This window comes from Mastigoproctus giganteus, chromosome 14 (genome assembly GCF_048544385.1).
Source record: "Mastigoproctus giganteus isolate SK-2022 chromosome 14, ASM4854438v1, whole genome shotgun sequence".
Classification (NCBI taxonomy): Eukaryota; Metazoa; Arthropoda; class Arachnida; order Uropygi; family Thelyphonidae; genus Mastigoproctus; species Mastigoproctus giganteus.
The window spans coordinates 67,131,073-67,158,548 of NC_143588.1; the positions used below are offsets into that span (position 1 = coordinate 67,131,073).

The window sequence follows — 27,476 nt, forward strand, 5'->3', positions numbered from 1 at the left end:
AGTGTCCATTGATTACCACTCTCTGTCATCTCCCACTCAACCATCCCTTTATCCATTGAAGCAGCTTACCCTTAATGTCATACCTCTCTAATTTATACAGCAATTTTCCATGTGCAACAGTATCAAAAGCTTTCCTGAAATCCATGTATATGATATCAAAATTATTTTTGGCATTCAGTTCCTTTGTGACCACATCATAGTATCCAATTAAATTGGTCAGACAAGACCTCCCTTTAACAAACCCATGCTGTGTCTTAAATATTACTGCAGTCTTGTCTAGATGATTCTGCAATGCTTCTTTAACCAGTGACTCCATTATTTTCCCCGTAACACAAATTAAACTAGCAAGTCTATAGTTACTTGTGTCACGATTTAACCCCCTTTGTGAATTGGTGATACATTTGCACACCTCCAGTGTATGGGGACCTCCTCTGAGTCCAAGGAAGCTCTCATAATTATGGCTAAGGGTTTGCTTACTTCCTTTGCTGCCTCCTTTAATATAACTGGATAGATCCCGTCCACCACAGGTGCCTTTCTTATGTTGAACTTTAACAGTAATCTGCCTTTGCCTGTCTAACCTCCTTTGTGACTTGATTACAGATAAGATTATATCTGCCATAGGCTTCTGTGTCACCTGATAATTTATATGCATCCCATACATTTTTCTTTTCTGCTATGTGCCTCATCAATTCATCTGACATCCATTTAGGTCTGAACCTTGAACAGTATTTCTTAGTTGGAATGAAAAGCCTAGTAGCCTCTAAGATTAAGTCCTTGAAACCTTCAAGGACTTAATTCCCATTTAGTTAGTTATTTGGTTTTTAGGAGCATTAGCAACTAAGGTCATATTGCTCTGGGGATATGCGGTGGGCATTTCCTGACCTTTCCGCATCCTCCATATTTGGTAGTGACGGGCTCGAATCCCAGTCTAATCAAGAAGCGTGTGCTATGCACTGCTGCTCCTTCCCACTTGGCTACGGAGGCATCTCTTAATTCCCATATCAGTACATTGTGATCACTGTCACCCAGCGGTTCCTTTATTTGCAAATTCTTCATGCATGAATAATCACTGCTGATAATCAGATCAAGGGCATTACTCCCTCTGGTTGCCTCTCAAACATGTTGCTGTAAAAAAGAGTCATCCAATAAATCCACAAAAGTCTTGCTAGTGTGTGAGTGACCAACCACAAGTCAATATCTGGAAAGTTAAAATCCCCCATTATAAGACATTCTGATTTACTGGTCCACTCTATTTCTCTGCACAATTGCTCATTATTCTCATCAGATTCATTAGGCCTATAACACACACCTACTCTCATTTTCCCTTTCCCAGTGCTTATGTCACACCACACTGACTCAACATTGCATTGTCCACCAGTGTCAAATGGATGCACTTCCTTAGATTTTGTGTTTCTTGACTAACAGCATAACCCCTCCTCCCTTCCTGTCCTGTCTATCCTTTCTGTACACATCGTACTCCTCAAATTCAATTCTGCACTGCTGATATCTGTGTGACACCACGTCTCTGATATTCCAACAATATCTGCCCCTTGATGTCTTGGCTAGTACTTCAAGCTCATCTAAGGGTAGAAACATGCACCTGTTTCTACCCTTAGTTACCCTAAAACAGCCCATGCATTATTTGTTCCTCTATGATTCCTGAAATCTCCATTGCCTTGCTTTCCATGTTGCTGCTCATTCCAATAGAAGCAGTGCAAGAATCACTTTTGCCTCTGCCTGTGGCCACTGTTAACCTTTTGGTCTGTGTATCTCTTCCCCCCCCCCCCCGAGCTAGCAGTTTTCCAACCACCTAACACTGCCTTGATGGCATCATCAAATATTCTTGCACCCTTTCTATTTAAGTGTACCCCATTCCTGTAGAAGCAGTCTCTCCTGTCAAGAAGTACAGATTGTGTGTGATCAAAATTGCAGATACTTTCACATTGATGAAGATATTATATCAGGCTTAATGTCTAAGTTTGCAGATGATACATAAGTTGGTGGTGTGGTTAATGACAGTAATCAAGTCAAGCTACTGCAACAATATCTAGAAAAATTAGATAGATAGAGGGATTAAGAAATGGCAATTGAAGTTTTAACATTAAAAAATGCAAGGTACTGCATATGGATAGCAGTAATCCCAGATTAACATACCAACTGTGTGGTGCTACATTCAGGGTAGTGAAAAATGAAAAAGACACAAGGATAATAGTACTGCAGTCAGATATGAAGTCCTCTGAGCATTGCAGAGACACTGCCAGAACAGCTCATGGGGTTTTGTCAGTGATATACAGGAATTTTGATATTGGGGATAAGGAGATGATAATCCCATTATACAAGGCAGTCAATATCTGCCTGCCTTGTGGTTAGGCCACATCTTGAGTACTGTATATAGGGCTGGAGATCTCATTTTAGGAAGGATGTGGATCTGTTGGAACAGGTGCAGAGAAGGACAACGAGATTGTTGAAGAGAACAAAAGGATAATCTTACCAAGAAAGGATTCAGGTCTGCAAATTGCATTCTTGAGACTAGGCACCTGCGAGATGATCAGATTGAGATATTTAAGGCTTTGAATGGATTGAACAAGCTGAATGTTGATGGCATTCTTCCTCTTGCTCAGACTGCACACATGAGTGGACATAAATTCAAATGGAAGAAGGATGGTTGCAGGATAGATGTGCAAAAGTTTGCCTTCAGCTAGCTGGTGGCTGATTGTTGGAACAAACTTCCATCTGTTGTTGTTGAAGTGGGTGGTTTGAATAAATTCAAGGAAGAACTAGACAGGTTATTGGAGGGGATAGACAGGTGATGTGGGAAGGTTTTTTTTCGGGCTAATGCTTTATAAGCATTCTATCATACTTTTACCACTACTAATACTAACTGTTGTAGCCAGGGATTGAAATACAAATTTTATGAAATGGAATGCTTATCTGGATAATGGAACAGAATGAAGTTAATGAATATACTTGACATTACCAGTGAATATGAGGAACTTAGATAGCATTGCAGCTTCCATTCCAAGCCCTGATTATAGAGACAGAGAGAGAGAGAAAGAGAATTTTTTTTTTGCAGCATCTTCATTTGACAGTTACATGATTAGATCGTATTGCAATGTCCCTTCAAGGCCAAAAGGCCAGGGGTTAACACTTATAGAGATGATAACAAGCAGATAAACTGCAGAAATAAATAAATTGCCATTAAGTGATATAGGACATAAAACAAATTAAATGAAATAACATCAAGTGATGAAGGACATTAATAAGACGACACAATGACTTCCATAATGACATTAGATCACATAAAAATATTAAGATGACATAAAAATTGCATTAAATAAAATTACATTAAATAAATACTGGTGTAACGTAACATTTAGATTAAATTAACAAAATGACACTTGAAAGTCCCCATTTTCTTCTTTGCAGCTTGTGGGAGAGAACAGCATGAACACAGGCAGTTGAAGCACACACACTGCTGGCTCCTTTCCTGGCATTTTTTTTAATGAAAACCCCAAACACCGAGAGGTATTAGAACCTATAGTACTTAGTACCGTGTTTGGGATGGAGGTTGAGAAGACAAGAGGAGAAGATATTTGTTGACATTAGACTTGAACTTCTGTAGACTGTAATTTTCAGGAAATACGTATGAAGGAAGGTTGTTCCAGAAAACGGCAGTTGAATGAATAAACGAGGAAGATGAAAAGTTGGTTTTGTGAGTTTGAAGTTGGATAGTAAATGGATGTTGGCTGGTGGTGGCACATGTTCGGACTGTCTTGAAAGAGAGGGTGGGAATTATAGAAACCAATTCAGAAGAACATCTGTAGAAAAGGCATGCAGCAGAAACAGTACATCGAAGAGCCAGCGAGTGGAGAGACTCTGTTAGAGAGGAGTCATTAATTAACCTAACTGCCCTCTTCTGAATGGAATCTAGAAGCATGAGAGAGGTTTTGGGGGCACTGCCCCAGATGTGGGAACAATATTCCATGGTAGGGGGGATTTGCGATTTGTACAGATTGAACAGCTGTTTGGAAGAAAAGTAATGCCGAGAGCGAAAGAGAAAACCAAGTTTTTTAGATACAGAGGAAGCAATATTTGTAATGTGCTTGTGCCGAGAGAGATTAAAAGTCAGGGTAATCCCCAAAAGAGATATATCATTTTGCCTAGAAATCGGAGTGTCACCAAAGATAAGCATAGGAGCAGAGGAATCCTTTTCGCGAGATATAAGACAAGACTGAGTTTTAGAAGGATTTAAATCAACTAAGTTGTCTTTGCCCCACTGGAGAATTACCCAGAGATCGGCATTTAAGGAATTGGTAGCGGATATTCGAGAAGTTGGAACTGATTGGGCAGGGTGAGGTTTCTCAAAATAGAAAGTGGAATGCAATGTGCTATCATCGGCAAAACTATAGATAGGATTTCCAGTCACTAGAAGAAGGTCATTAATATACAAGAGGAAAAGATTGGGGGAAAGAACTGAACCTTGGGGGGGGACACCAGCATTAGTGGAGAAGTTAAAAGAGAGAGAGCCATCTACCGTCACCCTCAGTGAGCAATCAGAGAGAAAACTGGATAACCAATTACAAAAAACAGTTGGCAAACCATAAGATGGAAGGTTGTTTAGAAGACCTTTATGGCAAACACGATCAAAAGCCTTTGAGATGTCAAGAGCAACTGCTTGTGTTTCACCGAACTTTTCCATTGAATTTACCCATAAAAGGGTAACATAAGCCAGAATATCACTAGTGGACCAACATTGACAGGATCCATACTGGCGATCGTTGATCAGACGCAAGGTTTCTAGATAGTTTAAGAGTTGGCGGTTAATTGGTTTCTCCATTACTTTAGAAAGAGTAGAAGTAATTGCAATGGAACGATAATTGGATGGGAGGGATTTGTCACCATTTTTAGGAACTGGCTGGATATGAGCAAATTTCCAAGTAGAAGGAAAAACACCTTTGGAATAAGAAAGTGAAAAAAGGCAGCAAAGAACAGGAGTAAGTTCAGGAGCACAGGTTTTGAGAACAAGTGGAGAAATACGATCAGCACCTGGACCTATATTAGCATCAAGATTTGTCAAAATCCTTTTGACGGAAGACCACAAGAGGCATTGAATGGAGCATGTTGGGAATGGTGGGAGGTGTTTTACCAAGATCATTAATACATGAGTTGGAAGAAAAATGGGATGCTAGCAGGTCAGCTCTATCCTTGGCTGAAGTGACAACAGAACCATCTGGTTTTGACAGAGTGGGAGCAGAGATGGGTAAAAGTTGCAGCCAATAGTTTTGGCAAGAGACCAGAATGCTTGGATACCATTATGGCAAGAAGCAAGTTTTCTACATTTAGCCTGTTCAAAACCTTGTTTGGACTGATTAATGACTGCTTTATAATTATTGTAAGCTTTGGTGTAGGCAGAAAATGAAACTGAAGAATTAGAAACAACCCAGATACGATATGCAACATTCTTCTCTTGAACAGCCTTAACACATTTATTGGAAAACCAAGGTTTAGATAAAGGACGAGATTTTAAAGTGGAGTGTGGAATAAAGGATTCCATTCCTACAAGAATAATTTCACTGACACAATCTGAGCAAACATTGACATCAGAAGTTTTGAAACAGTAATCCGACCAAGAAAAAGAAGAAAAGAAATCTCGCAGGTCATCCCATTTTGTATTCTTGTAATGCCAAATAACACGAGGTTGGGAATAGTCATGAGATAAAGGCTCCATTGGAGAAGAGACATTCACCAAGTTGTGATCTGAGGTGCCTAAAGGACCATTCACTTCGACCGTGTACTTAGAAGGGTTGTTTGTGAGAAAAAGATGAAGCGTTTTGGCTGTATGGTTAGGATTGTCTGGTATTCTTGTAGGTAAATGAACAACCTGTGCAAGGTCATTAGTAACTGCAAAAGCCTCAGCATTTCGACGGTGTGGCTAGAAAATGGAAGCCAGCTGGAGTTGTGAACATTAAAATCATGAAGAAAAATTACCTCACTCTTAGGAAAGTTGGACTTGAGAAAGTCAAGTTGCAAAGAGAGGAAGTCAAAGAGCTCCAAGTGATTAGCAGAGTTGGGAGAACGGTAGAGACAACAGATGAATTTGATACAATGAGGTAGAGAGATTTTAAGCCAGAGAAGATCGAAAAGAGGATATTCCAAATTACCAAGTCTCTGACAGGGAATATCGGAACGGACATATGCACAAGTACCACCTTTGAGGCAAAAGGAATCATGCAGTGAATAATTTGGGCAACTGAGATGAGCAGCAGTTGAATCAACCGATAACTGAGATTTTGTCAGAAAAAGTACATGGGGTTTGGCAGACTGAAAGTGGAAATGGACATTGTTGAGATTAGAATTGAGACCACGTATATTTGTGAAATGAACTAGCAAGTGTTTGGGAGGTTTAGATCTTTTCGCAGATAAGCTTACTCTATTAGTTTGACAATTCGTGGTGTATTCAATAGTAAGAAAAAGTAGGGGGGGGACATGCTGTATGAAGTAATGAAATTTTTGGATATGGTGTACAAATGGTAAGAATATACCCAGATCCTTGCATAACGTGGCCTCGACAATGCCCCCTGCATACACATTACTCACACTCCCTCCAGTCACTATCTGGCAGAGTAGAGGTAGCAAGATTATACACTAGCTGATCCGGAAGCCTACTAAAGAGTTACCAATAGGTTCGGTGTACTAACTAGCAGCCGGCCTGTGAACACTATTTTAGAGCTGTACCCTCGAAATGTAAGGAAGATTGGATCTCGCCATGATGTTCATCATAATCTCTCAAACGTCATCATTCATACTGCATGATGGAAGAGATGGGAAGGTGGACTGGAACTTAGCTCTGGAGACTAAACATGGGTTCCACCACTTTAAGCCTCCAATAAGCAAAGTGGTGGTATTGCACCGGTTGATGAGAGTCATCTTCCACCTAGTGACACCTTGGTAACACAGAGGGGCATCATTCCTCCATGTGGTGTGGGCACCACACCTCGACCCCCACTTACGTTGCTTTACACCTGGGTGGTCACCCACAGTGTGCTTGTGCATGGAGGTTATACCCAGGATTACTAACAGTCCCACCATCGTGAAGGTGCAAGCAGAGGATTTGGTTGACACAGACCATCCGAACTTTGCCGAAATTGGGTCCACTTGACTTGAATGTCACCCGAATATCAGTTCCATCTGCATTTTAAACTACCAGGTAGCAAGTACGTCTTGTCTGGCATATCTGAGAGAATGTCTGTGACAACCTTAAGGTCCATGCTCAGTAATTAATTGGAACATCAAAGTGGCAAGTGCAGGGCATGTTGGCTTGGATGCGATGAAGAGAAGGCTTTTCGTTTTGAAGACTGTTGGGACAGTTATTGACTATTCCTTACTGGAGGGAAACTGGGGTGAATTTGCATGTCACTTGATTGCTTCGAGAACACCCTCTGTCTGCGCTGAGTGATTGAAGGGCATGGAATGGGTGGAATCCAGAATCCTATTCCTGTAGTGTCGGTTAACAGCAAATTTTTCTAAGTCGGCATCAATGCCCTGAATTCTTCCGAGCATCTGGTAGGGTAGATAGCGATCTGATAAGTGGAGGCGTGAGTGAAGAGGGCAAATTGTTGGGGTGGCTCGGAGCTGGGCAGGTGTGATGCCCCAGCTCCGAGATCACAGCCACAGAAATCCCAGAATGAAGATGTGATGAGACTGGTCAGCATCTTTATTGTGATTACCAGTCTCCTTTGTTCATTGAGAGAGGGCAGCCTGGGAATTCCCAGGGCGAGGGCCATTTCAGTCGTATTGGCTTGGGGTGGTATCCTGTGTTTGTAGGTTACCCACTTGAAGGGCCAGTACTTTGCTGCTCTGATGGGTTTTGTGTTCGTAGGTGCTGCCGACGCCCAGATTTCTGCTGCATAAAGAAGCGCGGGGGGGGGTATATGATAGTCCTGGCATTTTGTTGCGGTAACCTTGTCTGAGACATATTGAAGGTGCTGCTTTGCTCTCCATTTCAGGTGCGCCGCTCGCCTGATGAGTTTTTCGATGTGATCTTTAAATGTCAGTTTTGTGTCAAAAACCACCCTATAGTAGATTGTGTGCTCATTATAAGCTGTGGTTTAATGGTTTTTTTATTAGACCATAGAGTTCGTTCCATGTTTTTGTAATTCATTTATGTCCTGTATACTTCTGTACTCTTTATAAAGTATTTTGACTTAATTCTAATTATTTGCTTTTGAAAAAAATATGGGGATTGTTCAGCTTACTCTAGGATTTTTCTGTGAATTATTTTCTGTGAGTATTATTTTTTTCAAAGTCCTCATTTCATTGGTTTTTAAAATTCCATAAAAAAAATCATTCCACAGAGAGTAGAAGGAGCCCATACACATTTAGTGGACTCACTGGTGAAAAAAGCTAGTGAGCTTTACCACATGATGCCCTGCAGATCAATAATTATTTTGTATGTGTTTTTTTGTGTGTATATATACAGGGTGATTCACTACCAGTGCGACAAACTTGCAGGACTTGTTGGGGGCACAAAGACGAATCGGAATGACATAGCATTGCAGGGTCCGAAATGCCTTCGTCATGTGGTAGAGGACGTTGAACGGGAGGTCGCGTGAACAGCGATCCCGCTGGAAGTCAGCATTTGCGAACCGGTTCCCGAGGCAGTAGGATGGATGAGTATTCAAACGTTGAACTGGCTGACATGCACCTCATGTATGGAGCTGCAGACTGTAGCGGGCGCGCCGCTTTGCGCTTGTACCAGGAACGTTTTCCGCACAGGCGTGCTCCTCATCATACGATTTTCGCACGTGTGCACAGAAGGTTACGTGAGACTGGTTGTTTCACGAGAGGTACCATGAATCGAGAGCGAACGACGAGGACGCCAGACAATGAGGAGAATGTCCTACGTCTTGCAGAAGGTAATCCGAGTACGAGTACTCGAGCGATAGGCCAACGATTGGGTATTTCTCAATCCACTGTATGGAGGATACTGTCAACAAACCAAATGAGTTCATACCATCTGCAACGCGTCCAATCATTGGAGCCTGTGGATTATCCACTCCGGAGGACTTTTGCTACTTGGTTTCTTCAACAGAAACGGTTCACAAATGCTGACTTCCAGCGGGATCGCTGTTCACGCGACCTCCCGTTCAAAGTCCTCTACTGCATGACGAAGGCATTTCGGACCCTGCAATGCTATGTGATTCCGATTCGTCTTTGTGCCCCCTACACCTCCTGCAAGTTTGTCGTACTGGTAGTGAATCACCCTGTATATATATAATTATGGAAAAGCGAAGGTAGTTGCTGCTTCGGTAAAGAAACAAGAAGCATATCTCCTGTTTTGTGTATTTGTGTCAGGCTTGTATTTTACTTGTTTGTATTGGATTTATTTAAGAATGATTTATTTTTTTAAGTGATAGATTTATTAAGTTACTAAAGGTTTATCATTTAATATCTTTTAATTTAGTTTGAGAAAATAATGCTAAACCATGTGTTTTTCCATCTTTTCTGTCTGGGGACCATATTGCCCCCCTGTGACAGTGATAGAGCTTAGGTTCTTTAGAAATGACTACATTTGTGTATGAGTCATCCTAAAGTAACTAATATCATTTATAATTGAATAACATCACCCAGTAGGTGAATCCTACATTAAAAACTTGAATATGCCATTGTAACCAGTTTTTGACTTGTTTGAGTCACTGTCAGGTGACAAGTAGCCTCAATTAGTGATTTTTGTGTCAAGTGGTGAATAAATGTATTGAATCTAATTGAGCAAACAAGATGTGCTCAGAAGAAAAACTTCCAATTGAAATTGTGTATAACGAATCCCTATTAGTAGGCTGCATTGGCGCAATGCAGCAGTTCAAGTAAAGAAGTAGGGTAGTATTTGAACACAGGTATTGAAATAGTTTGAGAAAATAATGCTATACTGGGTGATGTTATTCACTTAAAAATGATATAGTTACTTTAGGTTGAATCATGGTTCAATGGAATTCCTTATAAAGAGCCTAAGCCAAAAGAATCCAAACTTTTTGGACTAGGCATCAAAAACAGATAAAATAGCGATTGTTGAGGGTTACATTGACAAAACAAGTTCCTTACCACTAATTTAAGCATTTTTCAGAATTTTATTATTTTTTATTTCTTATTTATTTTTATTTATATACATGTATTTATTATTATTTTTAATGATTATTATTTTTTTATCAATTATTTATATTTATAAAAATCCTTCACAATTATTTTATTACACTAATAATATTAAGGAAGATGCATAAAACATCAAAGAAAAACAGTACAGAAAAATGAAATATTACTAAAACATGGTATTTTCGAAAGTCAATATGAAACACTGCTTTTCACAAAGATGTTCTGTCAGGGATAATTAAAGGTGTAGCGAATTTGAGATAAACTCTCAAGGTGGCTGTCAGTGATACAATACTATCACTGACAGTACCACCTGGAACGGGTTTGCAGATATATGTACTGCTAAAGAGTGAATTCACAAAAACAGCATGATTATAAATACAGGGATACCTTTCTTTTGATCTTTTGACACACATTTCTTATAAAAGTCTATCAGGCTAACTTGATGAAACTTTTCTTTCAACCTTAAATCACATTGCATGTCAGTACATTCCATTTGCAGGTTCTCATGTACCTCATCACTGTTAACATAAAATGAGCAGAAAAGATGGTGAAAACTAGTCATTTTTTTTTTTCTTGACACCTTGAATTGAATTATTCCTTCAACACCAAAGTAATGTTGACATATGCCAGCGTTTCCCAAACCGGGGTCTGCAGACCAGTTCCAGGGGTCTATATATAACATATGCATATGTTATATATAGGGGTCTGCAAATTTTTTTTGATATTTGAAGGGGTCCGTGAACTTCTTTTGATTTTTGAAAGGGTCTGTAGATCTTATTAGTTTGGGAACCACTGATATATGCTATAGTTTGCCAATGTTGGAAAGTGGGCATAATTGTGGATTCTTAACTGTGACTCTCACAAATAAAGTTTAATTGATGTGATAAACATTGTATTTATAAGCTAATCCCATGGAGATGTGTATTCAGTTCATTTAGATGCAGAGTCAACTAAGAAGGTAAATTCACACATCCATTGATTGTCTTCAAATTAAGTTTTCAAATTAGTTTTCTTTCAGTTTCATGAATGTCTGAATTTCGGCTTTCAGATTGAATACCTACTTCCATAAGGAATACAACAGTGATTAAATCATTCAGATAATGTGAATTTAAAACCTACAAAGCATATATAGTTCTGAAATACTCTCCATAATGTAATGTCAAGAATTACATTAGAATTCATTCCAGAATAGATTCTCTCCTATCAGTCTTTTATCTTATAATGCTCTTTATATATGAATTTAAGCCTTGAAACCGAATAATAAAACAGTAAATACTAAAATCTGGCACCCTCGGTGATTGAGAGGTGCTAGATTTTAGAGAGTGGTACCTATTGGTGAAAACGTTTCAAGAAGCACATTTCAGTGAATATTAATATTAACTACTGAACTTATTTATATCTGTAAATGTTCATATTGATGAAAAGATAGTATTAGTGGGTAAAATATAAATGACAGTTTAATTTGTTAAATGTGAACAAATGATAATGACAAACTAGTCGTACGAGTTGTATGACTAGTTTATTGTCATTTGCTCATCACAGGAAATGCTGTTAGAATATCAATGGATATGCTCCAGATAAAAAAATAAAAAGAACATGTTGCAGTGGAGAATAAAAAATAACTATTCTTCATAATAGATATTTATTATAACAAAGCAACACAACCTTTGTCAGTTTACCTGACATTTGCTTTTAATAATGTACTGTGGAGGAATTTCAATCAATTTCTTGTGCATAATAACCAAGATTGCCAAGTTTCGTTTTTGCTGCTGTTATAACTTTAAACAGAGAAAAACAACAAGTCATGGTCACTCACTAGGCCTTCTCTTCCATGGGCACTGTTCTGAATTGGCAGCTGTAATTCCCACTCTCTTCCAAACTAGTCTGAACATATTTAACAAGCAGTCCACATCCATTCACTGTTCAAATCCAGATTCAAATAACCAACTTTTTCTCTTCCTCATTTATCCCCATCTACTTATCTTTTCTAAAAAATCTTTCTTTACATGTATTTCCCAAAAATTACTACAGTAGAACATCGGTTATCTGGAAGTCAGTTATCCCAAATGTCAATTATCCCGAATAATTTGAAAGTCTTGATTTTCTTCTTCTTATTTTTTTTTATTAATGGTAGTATTTGAGACAAATGCTTATTATGCTACCAGAGTATTTCTGTCTGTTTTTTTACGTGTATATTTGGTGAAATGTTGGATTAGGACTAATGGGTTTTCTCGGAAACCATGAGTGATAGAGTTTAGTCATTTGCTTCCATGAGTCCAATTTTCCATTACATATTTTGTTCTCTTCATTATATTTAGTTTAGCTCCATATTCGGTAAGAAAAATATTGGCCCAAGACTGCTATTTATTATTTTTCTCAGTTTTTTTTTATAGTAAAATGTCAATGAAAAGAAACAGCACTAAAATGGGCAGAAAACCAGGAAAAATGCATTATAATCAAATTAATGTTATTAAGGAACTTGAGAGATTTCACAGCAAATAAAAAAGGTCACAAAAAATGATTAAATGTTATTTTAAAAATTATGTATGCATGTAAATGTAAAATACGTATGTAAATGTGCAAATTTTTATGTATAAGTTATTATTATTATTATTGTTTTTTTAAATTAAATAAATTCGTTTTTTTTTTCTTTTTCCCTCTCATTCTATTTAAAGTCTCTTTTACCTTAATACATTATAACAGAATTTATTTAATCTTACCTTACGTAATTATCCATAAAATTTTTCTATCCAGAAGAGGTGTGGCATTACTTATTCCAGATAACTGACGCTCTATTGTACCTACAGAAATTCAAGCTTCAAGCCTAATGCCAACAAGCATCTTCTTCTTAGCATTGAGGCCATGCATGATACTAAGTACTATAGATGCTAATACCTTTTGTGCTTGGAGGTTTGTATGTATATATATACACTGAGTGATCATGGAATTATGACCACCTACCTAATACTTTGTAGGTCCTCCTTTTGCCCTCAGTACAGCAGCTATCCGATGTGGCATTGATTCAACAAGATGTCAGAAGCATTCAGGAGGTATGGCCAACCAAGCTGTGTGCAGTGCAGTCAGCAATGCAGGTATGGAGGTGATTGGTGTATCCAGACGCCTGATATGCCTTTCCATAGTGTCCCACAAGTGCTCTATGGGATTGATATCAGGGAGTTCGGAGGCCAATCGATGTTGGAAGTCAGAACTCAAACTCAAACCATTCCTGCACAACAAGTGCCCGATGGCTCGGCACATTGTCATCTTGGAAGACACCATCACCATTCGGGAAAAGGTGTAACATAGCGGGGTGTACACAGTCAGCAAGCAGTTGATGATAGCGAAGACCAATGATTATTGAGTGATATGTTGTTTCACATGCACCAGGAGTCCAAGTTCCTGCCAGTGAAACATGCCCCACACCGTACAACCACCTCCACCGGCCTGCACTTTTGATACTATGCATGATGGATCAAGAGCCTCATGTTGTTGACGCCAAATCCGTACACGACCATCCACGGTTTGGAGTAAATAACGTGACTCATCCAACCAGCACACCTTCTTCCAGTCTTCTAATGTCCAACTTGCATGTTCTTTGCACCAGGCTAGTCTTTTACACCAATGAACCTTGGTTTGGAGAGGATGCCGTACGGGTCATCTGCTGGTATAGCCCATATGTGTGAGCATGCAATGCATGGTCATGCCAGATATTGTTCGGGGGTTGGCCCATGTTGTATTGGGTAGTCACTTCTAACATCAACCTTTCGCTGACCTTTGCAGTTTTGCCATCGGGTCATTGTTTGACCGTTTTGGTACGGTGGCTCTTGAACACTGCACCAGATCAGCCATTTGGGAAATTGAGGCACCAGCTCGTCGAGCACTCACGATCTGTCCTTTATCAAAGTCCGATAAATCCTTCCTTTTACCCATCACGCTCAGAATTTTACTACCTACTGAACCATGACACCTTATCTTATGTTACGTAGGTCAACTAACTGCGCACTCTCGTACTTCATGTGGTCAATGGGTCGCATTCAGTTTTCATAGGGGTGGTCATAATTCAGTGATCACTGAGTGTATATATATATATATACACTGAATTAAAAAATAATTAGTTGTAGTGAAAAGTAACGGCTGTAAAATGGTAAATTAAAGTATTGGGCTGGATTATGGACCAGATGCACTGCTAGCAATAGCAGAAATACCCAGCGACCATGATGGAATGTAGATAAGTAAATTAAGAGTATGAGTGGAGAAATGCTGACAAGTTAGATATAGTTGCAATGGAAAAAATTAAATAGGTGCCTGTAAAATAAAAGCAAATAAAATACTACAAATAGTACTCAATGCTATAGATCCTGTGATTTTAACTTCTGTATCAAGGGTCAACAGCCAAAACCAAAGGAAATACAGCAAGAAGTAAGGAACTAATTTGCTAACTGATTTGGTTCACTGATACAGCCTTGCTGTCGTTCACTCCACACAGCCTATTTCACTGACTCTGGCTTGGCACCACAGTAAGTTGTCCTAATTTGGCTGTATCCTTTCATCTGCATTTTACATTACTTTTGTTTAGATTCCGTTAGGGTTGCTTGCTATTTTAATATTATTTAATTTTATCTTGATTTTTGCATTTTACTTTTAATTTCAATTAGTTTTGATATGATTTGGTTCTTATTCCTTTTAGTTTTGGTCTCTGTCAGGTTGGCTATGATATATATGTCAGCTCATTTTTTACTTCTTGCTACATAGATTTCATATCAGAAACAGAGACCTTACTTCTTGCTGTATTTATTTCCTTTGGTTTTTGCTACTGACCCTTGATATAGAAGTTAAAATCATAGGATCTATAGCATTAAGTACTATTTGTAGTATTTTATTTAATTTGCTTTTATTTTACAGGCACCTATTTAATTTTTTTCACTGTAACTAACATTTCTCCACTCATGCTCTAATCTATTTATCTATATATATATATATATATATATATATATATATGTATATATACAGTGAAACTTCTCCTAACGGACATCTCTCTACAACGGACATTTTCAAATTCCCCAACTCTCCTCTATTGGTTTTAACGTGTTTGCAGCTTCTGTCTAGCGGACATTTTCTGTAATGGACGCGGACAGGCAATCTGCACTGATTCGTTTAGATTAGCACTTAATTTGATCTCCCCATAAAGGACAGCGGGCGAGCTCACGGCCCTTTTTCTAGGAACGTTTCTTCCATGTATTGCCTCAATCGTGTGTTTATTTTCTATTTCCGATTCTCTGAATTTTATCAAGGTTTACGTCGCGGTTCTAAACCATTTTTCAAGAATTTTAAGGCACGTGTAAAACTTCTGATGAATTCGGTGTGTGCAGGGGGGATATGGTCGGCCTTTTGTCTTTTCAGTTTCAGTTTTGTTCAGTGTCGTGTGAAGTACACAATGTCTTCTCGTAAACATTTAACTTTAAAAGATAAAGTCGAACTCATTAATGCGTATGATCGGCAGCAAAAAAATAGTGTTCGCAATCTCGCTGCAAAATTCAAAATCGGGAATACGCAGGTAAGCGGCATCCTAAAGAAAAAAAATGAACTACTCAAACATGGCAACACGAAAATGATCAGGTTCAAAAATCATTCCCGAAAACTGTTGGACTTCAAATTGACAATGTTACGTATGAGTGGTTTTGTCGCGCATGTGCTAAAAAAATTCCCATTAATGGGCCTATTATTAGGGAAAAGGCTTTGGAGGTTGCGAAATCTATGGGAGTAAATGAGTTCAAAGCTTCTGCGGGATGGCTAGACAAGTTCAAAACTCGGCATAAAATTTCTTGGAAAACCGTAAGTGGTGAAGGTGGATCTGTTGATACTGGGGTTGTAACAGAGTGGACCGTCAAATTGGAAGGTTTATGTCGTGATTTTGAAGCTAAGGATATTTACAACTGTGACGAAACAGGGTTGTTTTTTAAAGCTCTTCCTGAAAAAACAATGAGTCTAAAAAACGAAAAGTGCCAGGGCGGAAACATTTCTAAGGAACGCTTGACTGTACTATTGTGTACAAATATGCTGGGAGACTTTGAACAACCTCTTGTTATAGGAAAACCACAAAATCCTCGTTGTTTCAAGGGCATAAAGTTGAATCTTTTGAATGTTGACTGGAAGTCTAATAAAAAAGCGTGGATGACACGAGATATCATCGGCGAATGGATAAGTCACTTTAACCAAAACATGATTCGTCAAAACAGAAAAATTATTCTTTTCATGGATAATGCTGCACCTCACCCGCACATTGAATTGTCCAACATTCAAATCGTTTTTCTGCCACCAAACACACATCTGCAGAGTGTCAGCCCTTGGATCAAGGGATAATAAAACATTTTAAACTTCACTACAGAAAACGTGTTTTAAGACATCTCATTGCAAACATGAACGATGTAACATGTGCGAGTGACCTTGCAAAGAAACTCAGCATCCTAGATGCGATTCAGTGGATTTCCTCTTCAGTAACGCAATTAGAAAACAAACTGTGGTGAACTGTTTTGTAAAGTCTGGCTTCTCAAACACAAAAATTGAAATTGTGAACAGCAATGTGGAGCACCAAGAAGAGCAAGAACTTCTATTGATAATGTACGATACTTCAGTTACGAGTGACCCTGGCTACAAAGATATAGACTCGAACCTCACTACAGAAGATGATGCTCTAGATATCAACGACATTATCATCGATATTTTTCAAGAAGTTCCTCACGAGGATGAAGAAATGGAAGGAGGTCATTCTGTCGAAGAACATATTAACGACGAACCACCGATGAAAATAGAAGAAGCGCTCATACAAATCAATCGTTTAAAAATGTTTTTCACCGCTGAAGAAGATACTGAAGGACTTTCGATGGTTTCTTCACTCCAAACAAATGTTGAAAACAAAATTATCAGCCGGAAGAAGGTGCAGAAGAAAATATGTGATTACTGTATGTATTTTTCTTAAGATAAAGTCATAATATGCATAGCACAATTGTATGTATATTATTTACAAAAATATTGTGCAAAATCTGTATATAATTTAACTTAATTTTACATTAAACGTTTAATGATTTTTCTTTATCTCTTGTGTATGTAATTGTATATTATTTACAAAAATATTGTTCAAAATCTGTATATATTTTAATTTAATTTTACATTAAACGTTTAACGATTTTACTTTCTTTCTTTTTTTTTCTCCCTCAGACTTCTTGTTAGCGGACACTTCTCTCTAACGGACAAATTTTCATTCCCCATGGCTGTCCGTTAAAGGGAAGTTTCACTGTATATATATATGTGTGTGTGTGTGTGTGTAAAACTTATTTTTTTAAATTCACATATCTTTTAGAGGTTTTTAAGTATCCCATGCCAATTATTTACCAGTTAGTAACTGTGTTCTTGTTAGCCCCATAAATATTTCTTCTGCTCGCCAGTTGCCAGGTTTTAACCTGCAAACTTTTAAATAAAAAACTAATTTTTTGTTTATACTTGGGATAGGGGGGGAGATAGAGGAATTTTATAACTATAGCATTTACATAGCTGTTTACAAGCTTTTTGCTGTACTTTTTGACATTGCATGCATTCAGACGTATTGTAAGTGCACTTCTATACTTGTACTTGGATACTGTCATGCTGTGGCTGCTTATTGAAGTTTGATAGAATGTTGTTGTCAAAGGTATTCTGTAAATTAAAGGAAAATTATCCAGGTGTATTGATAATGGAATCATTGCTCTAGCTGCAGATTTAACAGGTGTTTTGGCTTACTATTAAAAGAATGAATGTTTAACATAGTAAAAGGGATTGTTTTCTGTGTTTGTGTACGATGCAGCTATTAAGATAGGTCAGTGGTTTTCAACTTTTTTTTAGTAACGGCACCCCTAAGTAATTTATTTTTTTTTGCGGCACCCCTACTCAATTTTCTGCCTGTTAGATCCGATTCTCTCCCTGTGTGTGTGTGTGTGTACATGTAATAATAATGTGTTATATAGACTTGTGTGTGTGTGTATATATATACGAGTCTTAAACCCACGTAATTTGGGTTTAAGTAACTTAAACCGAAATTACGTGGCATCCCAAGGTGCCGCAGCACCCTGGTTGAAAACCACTGTAATAGGTTGTTGCTGCCCCATTTTTTGGGAATTAGTCAGTTCATACTTATCATTGCTGTAGTAACCTTTGCCTTTAGCTGAAGCATGGATGAATATTGAAGACTCCTCAGGTTCAGTTATGTGTATCCCAAATATAAATATAGTATTTTTCCAAAAAATTCAATTGATTACTTTTTTGCTTCATACGAGGACATGAAGACTAATTGCTGCTGCACAGTACGTAATATTCCTTTAAAAAAAAAAAAAATTTAAGACTGAAATTTTATAATTTTGTCAAAACAGTTTGTGTCTGCATTTTGGTAAACTACAAAAGGATGAAATTACCCTTCTGTGCTTCCACTAAAAAACAGGGTTTCACCTTACAAAAGAGAAAACTTAGCTTACAATAGAACATAGTTTATAAGCATACTTGAAAAGCTGCATCACTAGCTTAGTTTCCTTTCTGCCAATCTAAACCATGCCAACCGAAACTAGCAGTTGTGGTATTCGAATTATAGCTGTATTCTAATCGGAGATCTTCAAAACCAAGGCAGAACAGAATTCACAAAACCATGTTTTTTTTTCAGTAGTGGTCACATTTATAACTAATTTTAATTTAAACTGTTAACAACTAATATAGTACTTATGTGTATGATGTATATACTTGAATTTAGTAGTTAAAAATAGTACATTAAATTTTTTTTAGTAATTTCTAAAATTAAAATTTTAAAATATTATTTTTTGGTTTAGGTATTTGGCTAACAATGAGCGTCTTATACAGAGGGTAAGTTTTTATATATATATATAAATAGATAGATATTTTAATCTGGAGTTCTTGATATTAATTGACTTGGCGCATTATAGCCTTAGATGCAAATACGCCATAAAACTCTAAAACAAACAAACAATCTTGATATTAATCTGTCGATGTTGGCTAAATTTTATAACAAGTTTTTTTTTGGCATAAGATTGAAAATAGATACACCTTATAATGATTATAGTGCCAGCAGCTTTGAATATTTCTCATTGATAGCATTTTTTTTATTCTGATTGAGGGCATAATTTAGACTGATTGAGGGCATAAATTGAAATTGAGGAAAGACAGTTATAGAATAGATGTGCAGAAATTTGCCTTTAGCCAGCATGTAGTTGATTACCGGAACAAACTTCCATCTGTTGTTGTGAAGATTGATATCTTAAATAAATTCAAGGAGGAACTGGATGAACATTTAGAGGAAATGGATGTGTGAAATGGATTTTTTTTTGACTGATGCTACATAAGCTTGCTTTCTTGTATCACATGCCTCTACTACTACTACAACATTGCTGTATAATGTTAAAATCTTAAAATAATAATGTCAGTAGTAGTTTTTTTTTTTTATTTCATAATCTAAGAACTGGGGGAAAAACATCTAACTTCCTCTGTGTTTTTTTTAGTTGGTAGGATTTAAACTAACTAGTTAATGCAGTGGTCTTAATTCTCACAGAAGAAACATCTGCTTACACTACAAGTTGCTTTGATGTTGCATTACTTTAAAACAAGTAGCATTATCAAAAACTTAATCTGCCATTTATTTAAAAGGTGAACTGTAGATTAACCTTTTGGCACTTCTGTTTGAAAGTAGAGCAACAGTAAGCAGCATTTTGTGAAGGCAAAGCTTGTTCTGGTCTGAACATTATAACCAACATTAACTAGATAGTTTAACTACTGCCAGCTACAAAAATACAAGAGGGGGAAAAAGATACTCCTCTTACTTTACATTACTTTCCCTGTATGTAGGGGTTGCTACCAATTTGTTAACAAGGGATTCACTTGAGGAGAATTCCAGCTAAAGGTCATCCCTGGTTAAAAATAGTGTGTTAAAATTTATCAAACAAATATTTTTAACAAAGGACTCGAATAATCCCCAAAAGTTTAACAAGGGGTCATACAAGTCCCATGAACTCCCTCCAACATACCCTCTCTTGTATGTATTTGCTGAATATTAAGTTGATCGTCAACAAGTATTTTCTGTTTTCTCAACCCACACAACATACTAGATTATTGTAGGTTCCAATAATTATTTATGTTGGGTTATCATAAAAAAAAAAAAAAAAAAGGTCAAGGCATCATTTTTGGGACTAAAAATTCTTGAATGGAGAGTGTGGTGTCTTCTAACTTTTTCCCTCGATTGAATCAGGACTCCTTTATATAGGAAGGGTTTACCATATGACCAAATTTATAACGAATGATAGGTGCCTCCGTAGCCAGGTGGGAAGGAGCAGCAGTGTGTGGCACACGCTTCTTGATTAGACCGGGGTTCGAGCCCGTCAACACCAAATACGGAGGATGTGAAAAGGTCAGGGAATGACCACCGCATATCCCGGAGCAATATGGCCTTAGTTGCTAATGCTCCTAAAAACCAAATAATAAACAAACAAACATAACGAATGATACTTTGAATATATATATATAGTGGAACTTCTCTATTACGAACTTCTATTTAATGAATTTCTCTGTATTACGAATTTTTTCGCAAAACATTGCACCTTAAAACGAAATTACATGTAAAATTAACCCTATATAGCGAAGTGTAAGTCTCTCTATAACGAATTTTAAAAAAAATTAGTAAAAGCATTTTTGAAGCTTTTCAAGCATTTACTGCTAAACAGCCGCTCAAATATACTGCCTCCTTCCTTCTGAAATTGCGCATTAGCATCTGGAATTAAATAATCATCCTTTTAGTGAACATATGTGGCCATTGATGCCTGTAGAAGGGTCTTTGTTTCATTTTTGTTACAGTTATTAAACCAAATGGGTTTTCTTAAAAGTGATCGTAAACTTTACAATAAATAGGGTAGATTTGTAAATTGACGTTGGCTCAGGGGAAAACGAAATTCGCTGCGGTAAACCTTTATCGTGCTGCGGCGGCAATACATAGAATGCTACCATAGTCGGTTTTTAGTAATGCCTACTAAGTGACATTCGCTTCTCACCTCAACTGTACCACGTGACCTTCCTGTCAATAATTATATGATATGTCCATTCTCATCTAACTGGACTCCCAGTAGATGGTTTCGTGAATTTTTTTTTTTTTTTTTTTTATTTCGTTCATCATCAATCACATAGGCTATATGCTCTTGTATTTTTTTTTTTCTAAAAAGTAACATACAGCATACATTAATCATAAATTTTCTTTCGTGTATATATGAATGAAAGCAGAATAAAAGAAATTCACAAAGTCGTATATTTCTTCAAAGTGATTGATAGGAAAGGTCACGTGATACTGTTGAATTGGCAAGCGAACGTCATTGAGTAGACAGTACTGACAATTCACTATATGGCCAGCGCAGCGAAGTTTGCGGCGTATGTATCGACAAGAGCTGCAGTCGAGTAATTTTTACAATTGTAGAAACAATGTCGAAGAGAAAGTGTTTAAGTATTAATGATAAAGCAGATTGTTATTATATTGACCAGGGTTTTAAGAAAAAAGATGTTTCGGAGAAATATGGCATACCTGCAAGCAGTTTATCTACGATTTTAAAAAAAAATCAAGAATCAATTTTAAATGCAATTGAAGGAGAAGCAGACAAGAAGCGAATTAAGTTGTGTATATACGAAGATGTTGATAAAGCTGTTCTAAAATGGGTGCAAATGATACATGAAAAGAATATCCCAATATTGGGCCTAATAATTAAGCAACAAGCTCTGAAATTTTCACTTAGCATTAGCATTAGTAGAGGCATATGATGCAAGAAAGCAAGCTTATTCAGCATCAGCCAAAAAAAAAAATAATTAAGTAATAATATAATAATAAAATAATAATTTAATGCGAGCACTGGGTGGCTAGATAAATTTAAGAAGTGCCGCAGAATTGTGGAAAAGGTTATTTGTGGAGAAAGTGTTAATGTAAGCGAAGAAGATTGTAACAGTTAGAGGAACAATACCTTAAATAAGATTTTGGAAGAATATGAGCGTAAGGATGTTTTTAATTCTGACGATATGGGTTTATTCTTTAAATGTTTACCGAATAGAAGACTTGCTTTTAAGGATGATAAATGTTTTGGCGGAAAACAAAGCAAAGAAAGAATCACTGTGCTAGTTGGAGCAAATATGACAGGAAGTGAAAAATTAAAAGACTTTTAGTCATCGGAATATCAAAAAACCCAAGATGTTTTAGAGGCACAAAATCTTTGGAAGTTGACTACACCTTTAATAAAAAAGCATGGACGACAAGTGATATTTTTGAAGAATGGATATTAAAACTAGACAAGCGTATAACAAAATAAAAAAGGAAAATCATGTTGGTAGCTGACAACTGTCTGGCACATCCTGCCAGTATTTCTGCCAAACTTAAAAGTGCGAAGTTGTTGTTTTTACCACCAAATGTAACGTAAAAACTCCAGCCAATGGACCAAGGCATTATTAAAAATTAAATTTCATTATCGAAAGAGAATAATAATGAAGATGGTCAATCAGTTGTCAATAGAAACTTGGAGGTTACAATTAACCTTAGAGATTGCATCTCTAACTGGCAAAAGTTTGGACAAACGATATCACCGAATACACTATTCAAAATTGTTTTTCGAAAGCAGGATTTGCATTGAATACAGAAGTCGAACAACAACTGGACGAACAAGATGAACTGCCCCTTTCACAACTGAAAAACCTTTGGACATTATTAGAATCGTCCGGAAACATCGAAAATGAAATAACACTGGATAGTTATGTTTATGTAGATCAAGGTCTGACTACAGCAGAACATCCAAATGAAGATGAAATACTGCTGAACAGTGTTAGACGCTACCATGATCTCGAAGAAATTAACAATGGCGCTGAAGACACATCAGAACAATCTGTAGAAAAGCCAACTCGTGAAGAAATGATTAACACTTTTTAAACGGTTCGTATGGGTCTACAGTTTTGTGAAAATGTTCCTGATGATGTTTTTAATGCTCTGAACAAATGTGAGGTTTTCTTTGAGAATCAGACATTTTTTAATTGTACTGTGTAAACGAAAATTACAGATTTTTTTTAATTTGTGATACTTACTGGTGAAAATTGTGTAAACGTAATTTAAATAAGCGTTTTTGAAATAAAATACATTAAAAATAAATGTAGATTCGTTTTCATTTTCTAATTAGATAACAATTTCTAATAAAAAAGATATTCTCTGTATAACGAAATTTCTCTATAATGAATTTTTTCGCTGGATTTATCGAATTTGTTATAGGGAAATTCGACTGTATATATATATAAAGTAACAAGTAATATTGTTTTCGCATTACTTTTTTTGATGGGGAGGGTTTAGCAGCTTCCACTGGGACTGGAATATCATTTCAGGTCATAGTCATATACCTATATTTTTCATAACCAATAATACTATATTTGATGTAATTAAGGTCCATTTCACCCTTCCTTTCAGCTCCCTGCACAATTCTTAATGGTGAACCTGCTGGCCATCATTCAGCAGTCATCTTGGAACAACTTTTGTTGACACCAGACTCATGCCAGGGTTTTTGATCAAAACCACCTCCTGGCATGATCCAAAAGAAATGCCCAGTTCATCAGAACTTTTTTAAGTTAGTTAATTGCCAATAAAAAAAAAATTTTTTTTTTTTTTTTTTTTTTATATATACTTTAGTAACAATTTCATCACTGCTTGGAGTTGTAGGTCAACGTAAACACTGTTCATCTTGGACAGGTTTTTATCCATTTTGGAAACATCTCATCCACTGATAAATGAATCATGTGCCAGCATTTAAACTATACTATTGGTGCAAAAAAAAACCCAGCAGCTCTTGTGCCCTAAATAAGTAACAACAACTGATAACCAATAGCCTTATTTAAAAAAAAAATAATAATAAATAAATAGAATGAAGTCCTTAACATTTGGAGCATTTCTGCTCCATTCTTCACACAAAACGATACATGTTTTGCTTTCATATCCATTACAGTTGTGCTAGAGGCCTGAGGCAGGTCTGAACTTCAATGCTCTCATCTCATTACTTTGATGGAGTGGAAAGCAGATTGAACCAGTTAGTGGTTGTTAAGCTCAGTGACCCTATATAGTATATTTCATCATAATGTAGGTAGCTTACAATTCAAGTGTTATTTCTGGTCCAACAGATGTTAGGAGGTTGTACTGCAATTCTTTAACATTTTATTCAGAATATGTATCATTAATTTTATTTATTTTTTCTAGCTTGCTGAATCTTATCCAATTAGACGAGCAGCACAGCTAACAGCTACATTATTTATGAAAGGAAAATATTTAAGTAAGTATATTAGGAACTTGATTTTTATATATATTCAGACTTTTCTGCAAGCTACCCTGCGTATAGTGGCCGACTTTGAATTTTTTTTTTTTTTTTGGTTGAAAAGTCTAATTCCAGATTACAAGTGTGTATAATAATAATAATGAGGCTGTCTTTAATCTACGTTAAATATTGAATATTTTAATAATATTTTTGTTATTGCTAAGATGGAAGCCTGTTAGCTTCCTTGTAAATTCCTCCCTACCACTGTTATTCTTAACCCCCATCAAGTTAATTTGTATTAAACCATTTTGCAATGCAGTATGAATTAGGTCTTCTGAAGTCATGACAAATATCAGGGTGATACTCAACATTCTTTTCATTTTGAGAGTACAGTTTTAACAAGCTGGCCACCAGATAGTTCACTGGATTGAACATATTGGTAATGAACTATGAAGCAATCAGATCATCTGGTGAATTTTTCTGACTTTACAGTATGACTGGAAGGAGTCAGTTGTTCCACAAGTTTCCTTCTGTTTTAACGTGTATGCTTGCCTAAACAACGTTCTCTATGAATAACTCAGCTTCTGACAAGGCTGCACGCTAATATGTGTTTCCAGAAGACCTGGGTTACAAATGAAAGTCAAGTAGTTGGATTAGGACAAAATCTTGCACCCTCAAGCCCACTCAGACTTAATTAAGAGTAAGCCTGCAGCATCAAGATCACGTTGTGATTAACTCAAAGGTTCTCCTTAAGGTGATCCTTGAGCCCGCATAACTCCAACTCAAAAACTACTCAATAATTATATAAATTATGTGTGTCAGAGAATTGTCACAAGGCAAAATGATCAACAAAACAAGATTTATTGAACATATAAGTATACAAAAGAGTACAATAGAACTGATCAAAAATTAGAATAATTGGTATGTGATTATTAGGTAATTTAGCTGAATACAAGCAGTATGTTGCTGATAGCAGTATTACAGTTTTGTAATGTTCTTCATGTGGCTTTTCAGCTAATGAATTTACCATCTGTGATGACAGTTACGTCATACAATTGTTCCATTAATTGAATAAGAATCATCTGTCAACATAATAATTAAAATTAGTATTAAAACAACTAATTGGACAATTTGTGCTTACTGTTAACTTCTAACTATAAAAATAGATATACATTTGTCTGAATGACTTTAATGAGAAGAGAGGTCAGTGTGTGTGTGTGTGTGTGTGTGTGTGTGTGTGTGTGTGTGTGTGTGTGTGTGTGTGTGTGTGTGTGAATTTAAGGCAAGTGAAAAGTATAATTAATTTCGAATGGTTGCGTTTATGTTGTTTCGGAAAAAGGCTATTCACTTACCGACAAAATGTCTTTCTTTCTCGGCGCTCCTTGGTACTACCGTCTGATCCATAATTACGACTTTTGGCTATCTTCTTTCTTTCTCTCTCTGCCGACTTAATCTTTCACTTCGCTTCTTGAATCCGCTGTCTAACTTTTTCAACACCGAATCTCACAAAATCTACGTTACGACTGGCAAGAACTCTCTTTTTCCACCTAGAAAACCAGCAACCTACCGTAAGACTGTCCAAAGAAAAAGATCCCTTTTCTTTCCCCTTTTTCATATAAATACCTCTGGTTTTTCCCCCTTAATTTGCCCTGACCTGTTCTGAGATCACCAGGTCAATAATGCCGGGCAAAGAACTTCATTTGGGGACTGTCAACTTTGCGAATTGTCAGCACTAAAAATGAAATATTGTGAGAAGAACGGAAATACCATGTTTGTGTAACGCAGTTTCTTTTGTTTTAAAATCGCGTCATCGAACATAAATCGATGTGCTTTTAAGAACGGAATTTTAGCATGACAGTCATTGGGTTTATTAGTTTCGATTTTGTAAGGGATTATGTGTCATGTTCTGATTTCTCACGCTCTTCTGTCAAAGTCGCAATCTGCTCTTTTCGCTTGTGAGCAATTAAGCATACGTGGACTGGACTGCCCTTTACGTCGAGGAGAGGGGTGACCGACATCATTTAATTGCTCTGGGCACTAAACGCGGTGTATCGTTTCTTCAACCACAACTTCCCCCTGGGGAAGCAACCAACTGCCGTTATGAAACCGAAAGTTAAACTAGTTCATTCCGTTAGATTAATTGTATAGACCATGGAAAAAGTATAGGACACTTTAAAGAATAAATGCTTCTAAGAAACAGGTGAAAGGGTTAAAAAATGATAGCATTTTTTAACACTAACAGTGTAGGGTGTATGCACTACTATGAGGCTATGCTATGTTAAGGAGTTGTACAAGCATTAAACCATTATTTAGTCTTCCTTTCATTCACTTGTAATACTTCATTTACTTTTCCCATTTACTGTGGTGTTGATCATCATGTTAAAGTTAACAAAGACATTCTGGGATGTTGAAAGATACTGATAATTTAATTTTTATTCTTGTTTTCATTTTATTTTATCCCAATAATTTTTTAGATGATATTGACTGTGTGTAAATATAGTCATCAGTTATAATAAATATGTGGTCAGTAATATACTAGATGTTTCAATTAAAAGACACCGGGGTCTACTCGCTTATTTTTAGGTTTAGGCTATTTTTCATCATGGACATATTTTTATTGTCATATTTGGGCTGAAATTTTTGAATTTGATGTTTAAATTAAACTAAATATTGCCAACAAGCAGTTATCTGCAGAACAAACAAACTTGTTGACCCTTGGCATGACATTTGCCGTTCTTCCAAAGCACCCACCAATCACCGACATCGCCTTGGGTGTGGAAGCAAGCTTATCACGCCTCCCAGAAGATGTAGCCAACGCAATCCGCTTAAAGACTGCAGCAGTTCTACACCATGCTCGCCCCGTCTCTTCAAACCTCAGCCGTATACAGATTTCTACCCTCAAGGCACTGAAACGGGATTCGTCCATCGTCATTCTACCGGCGGACAAAGGCCGTCGTACAGTTGTAATGAACCGCACTGATTACATGGCGAAAG

At 36.8% G+C, this 27,476-nt stretch overlaps 1 protein-coding gene across 8 annotated transcripts in view; it reads left to right on the forward strand.

The window, feature by feature from the left end:
- The window catches only part of LOC150075190 (protein NCBP2AS2 homolog), an 87,393-nt gene that overhangs the window by 31,761 nt on the left and 28,156 nt on the right, over window positions 1–27,476 (forward strand). For all 8 annotated transcript variants that reach the window (XM_090388746.1, XM_090388749.1, XM_090388744.1 and 5 more), the window contains 2 exons: window positions 18,993–19,026; window positions 24,428–24,500. In XM_090388746.1, coding sequence (XP_090244872.1) covers window positions 18,993–19,026; window positions 24,428–24,500 — 107 coding nt within the window. The remainder of the gene's footprint in view (window positions 1–18,992; window positions 19,027–24,427; window positions 24,501–27,476) is intronic.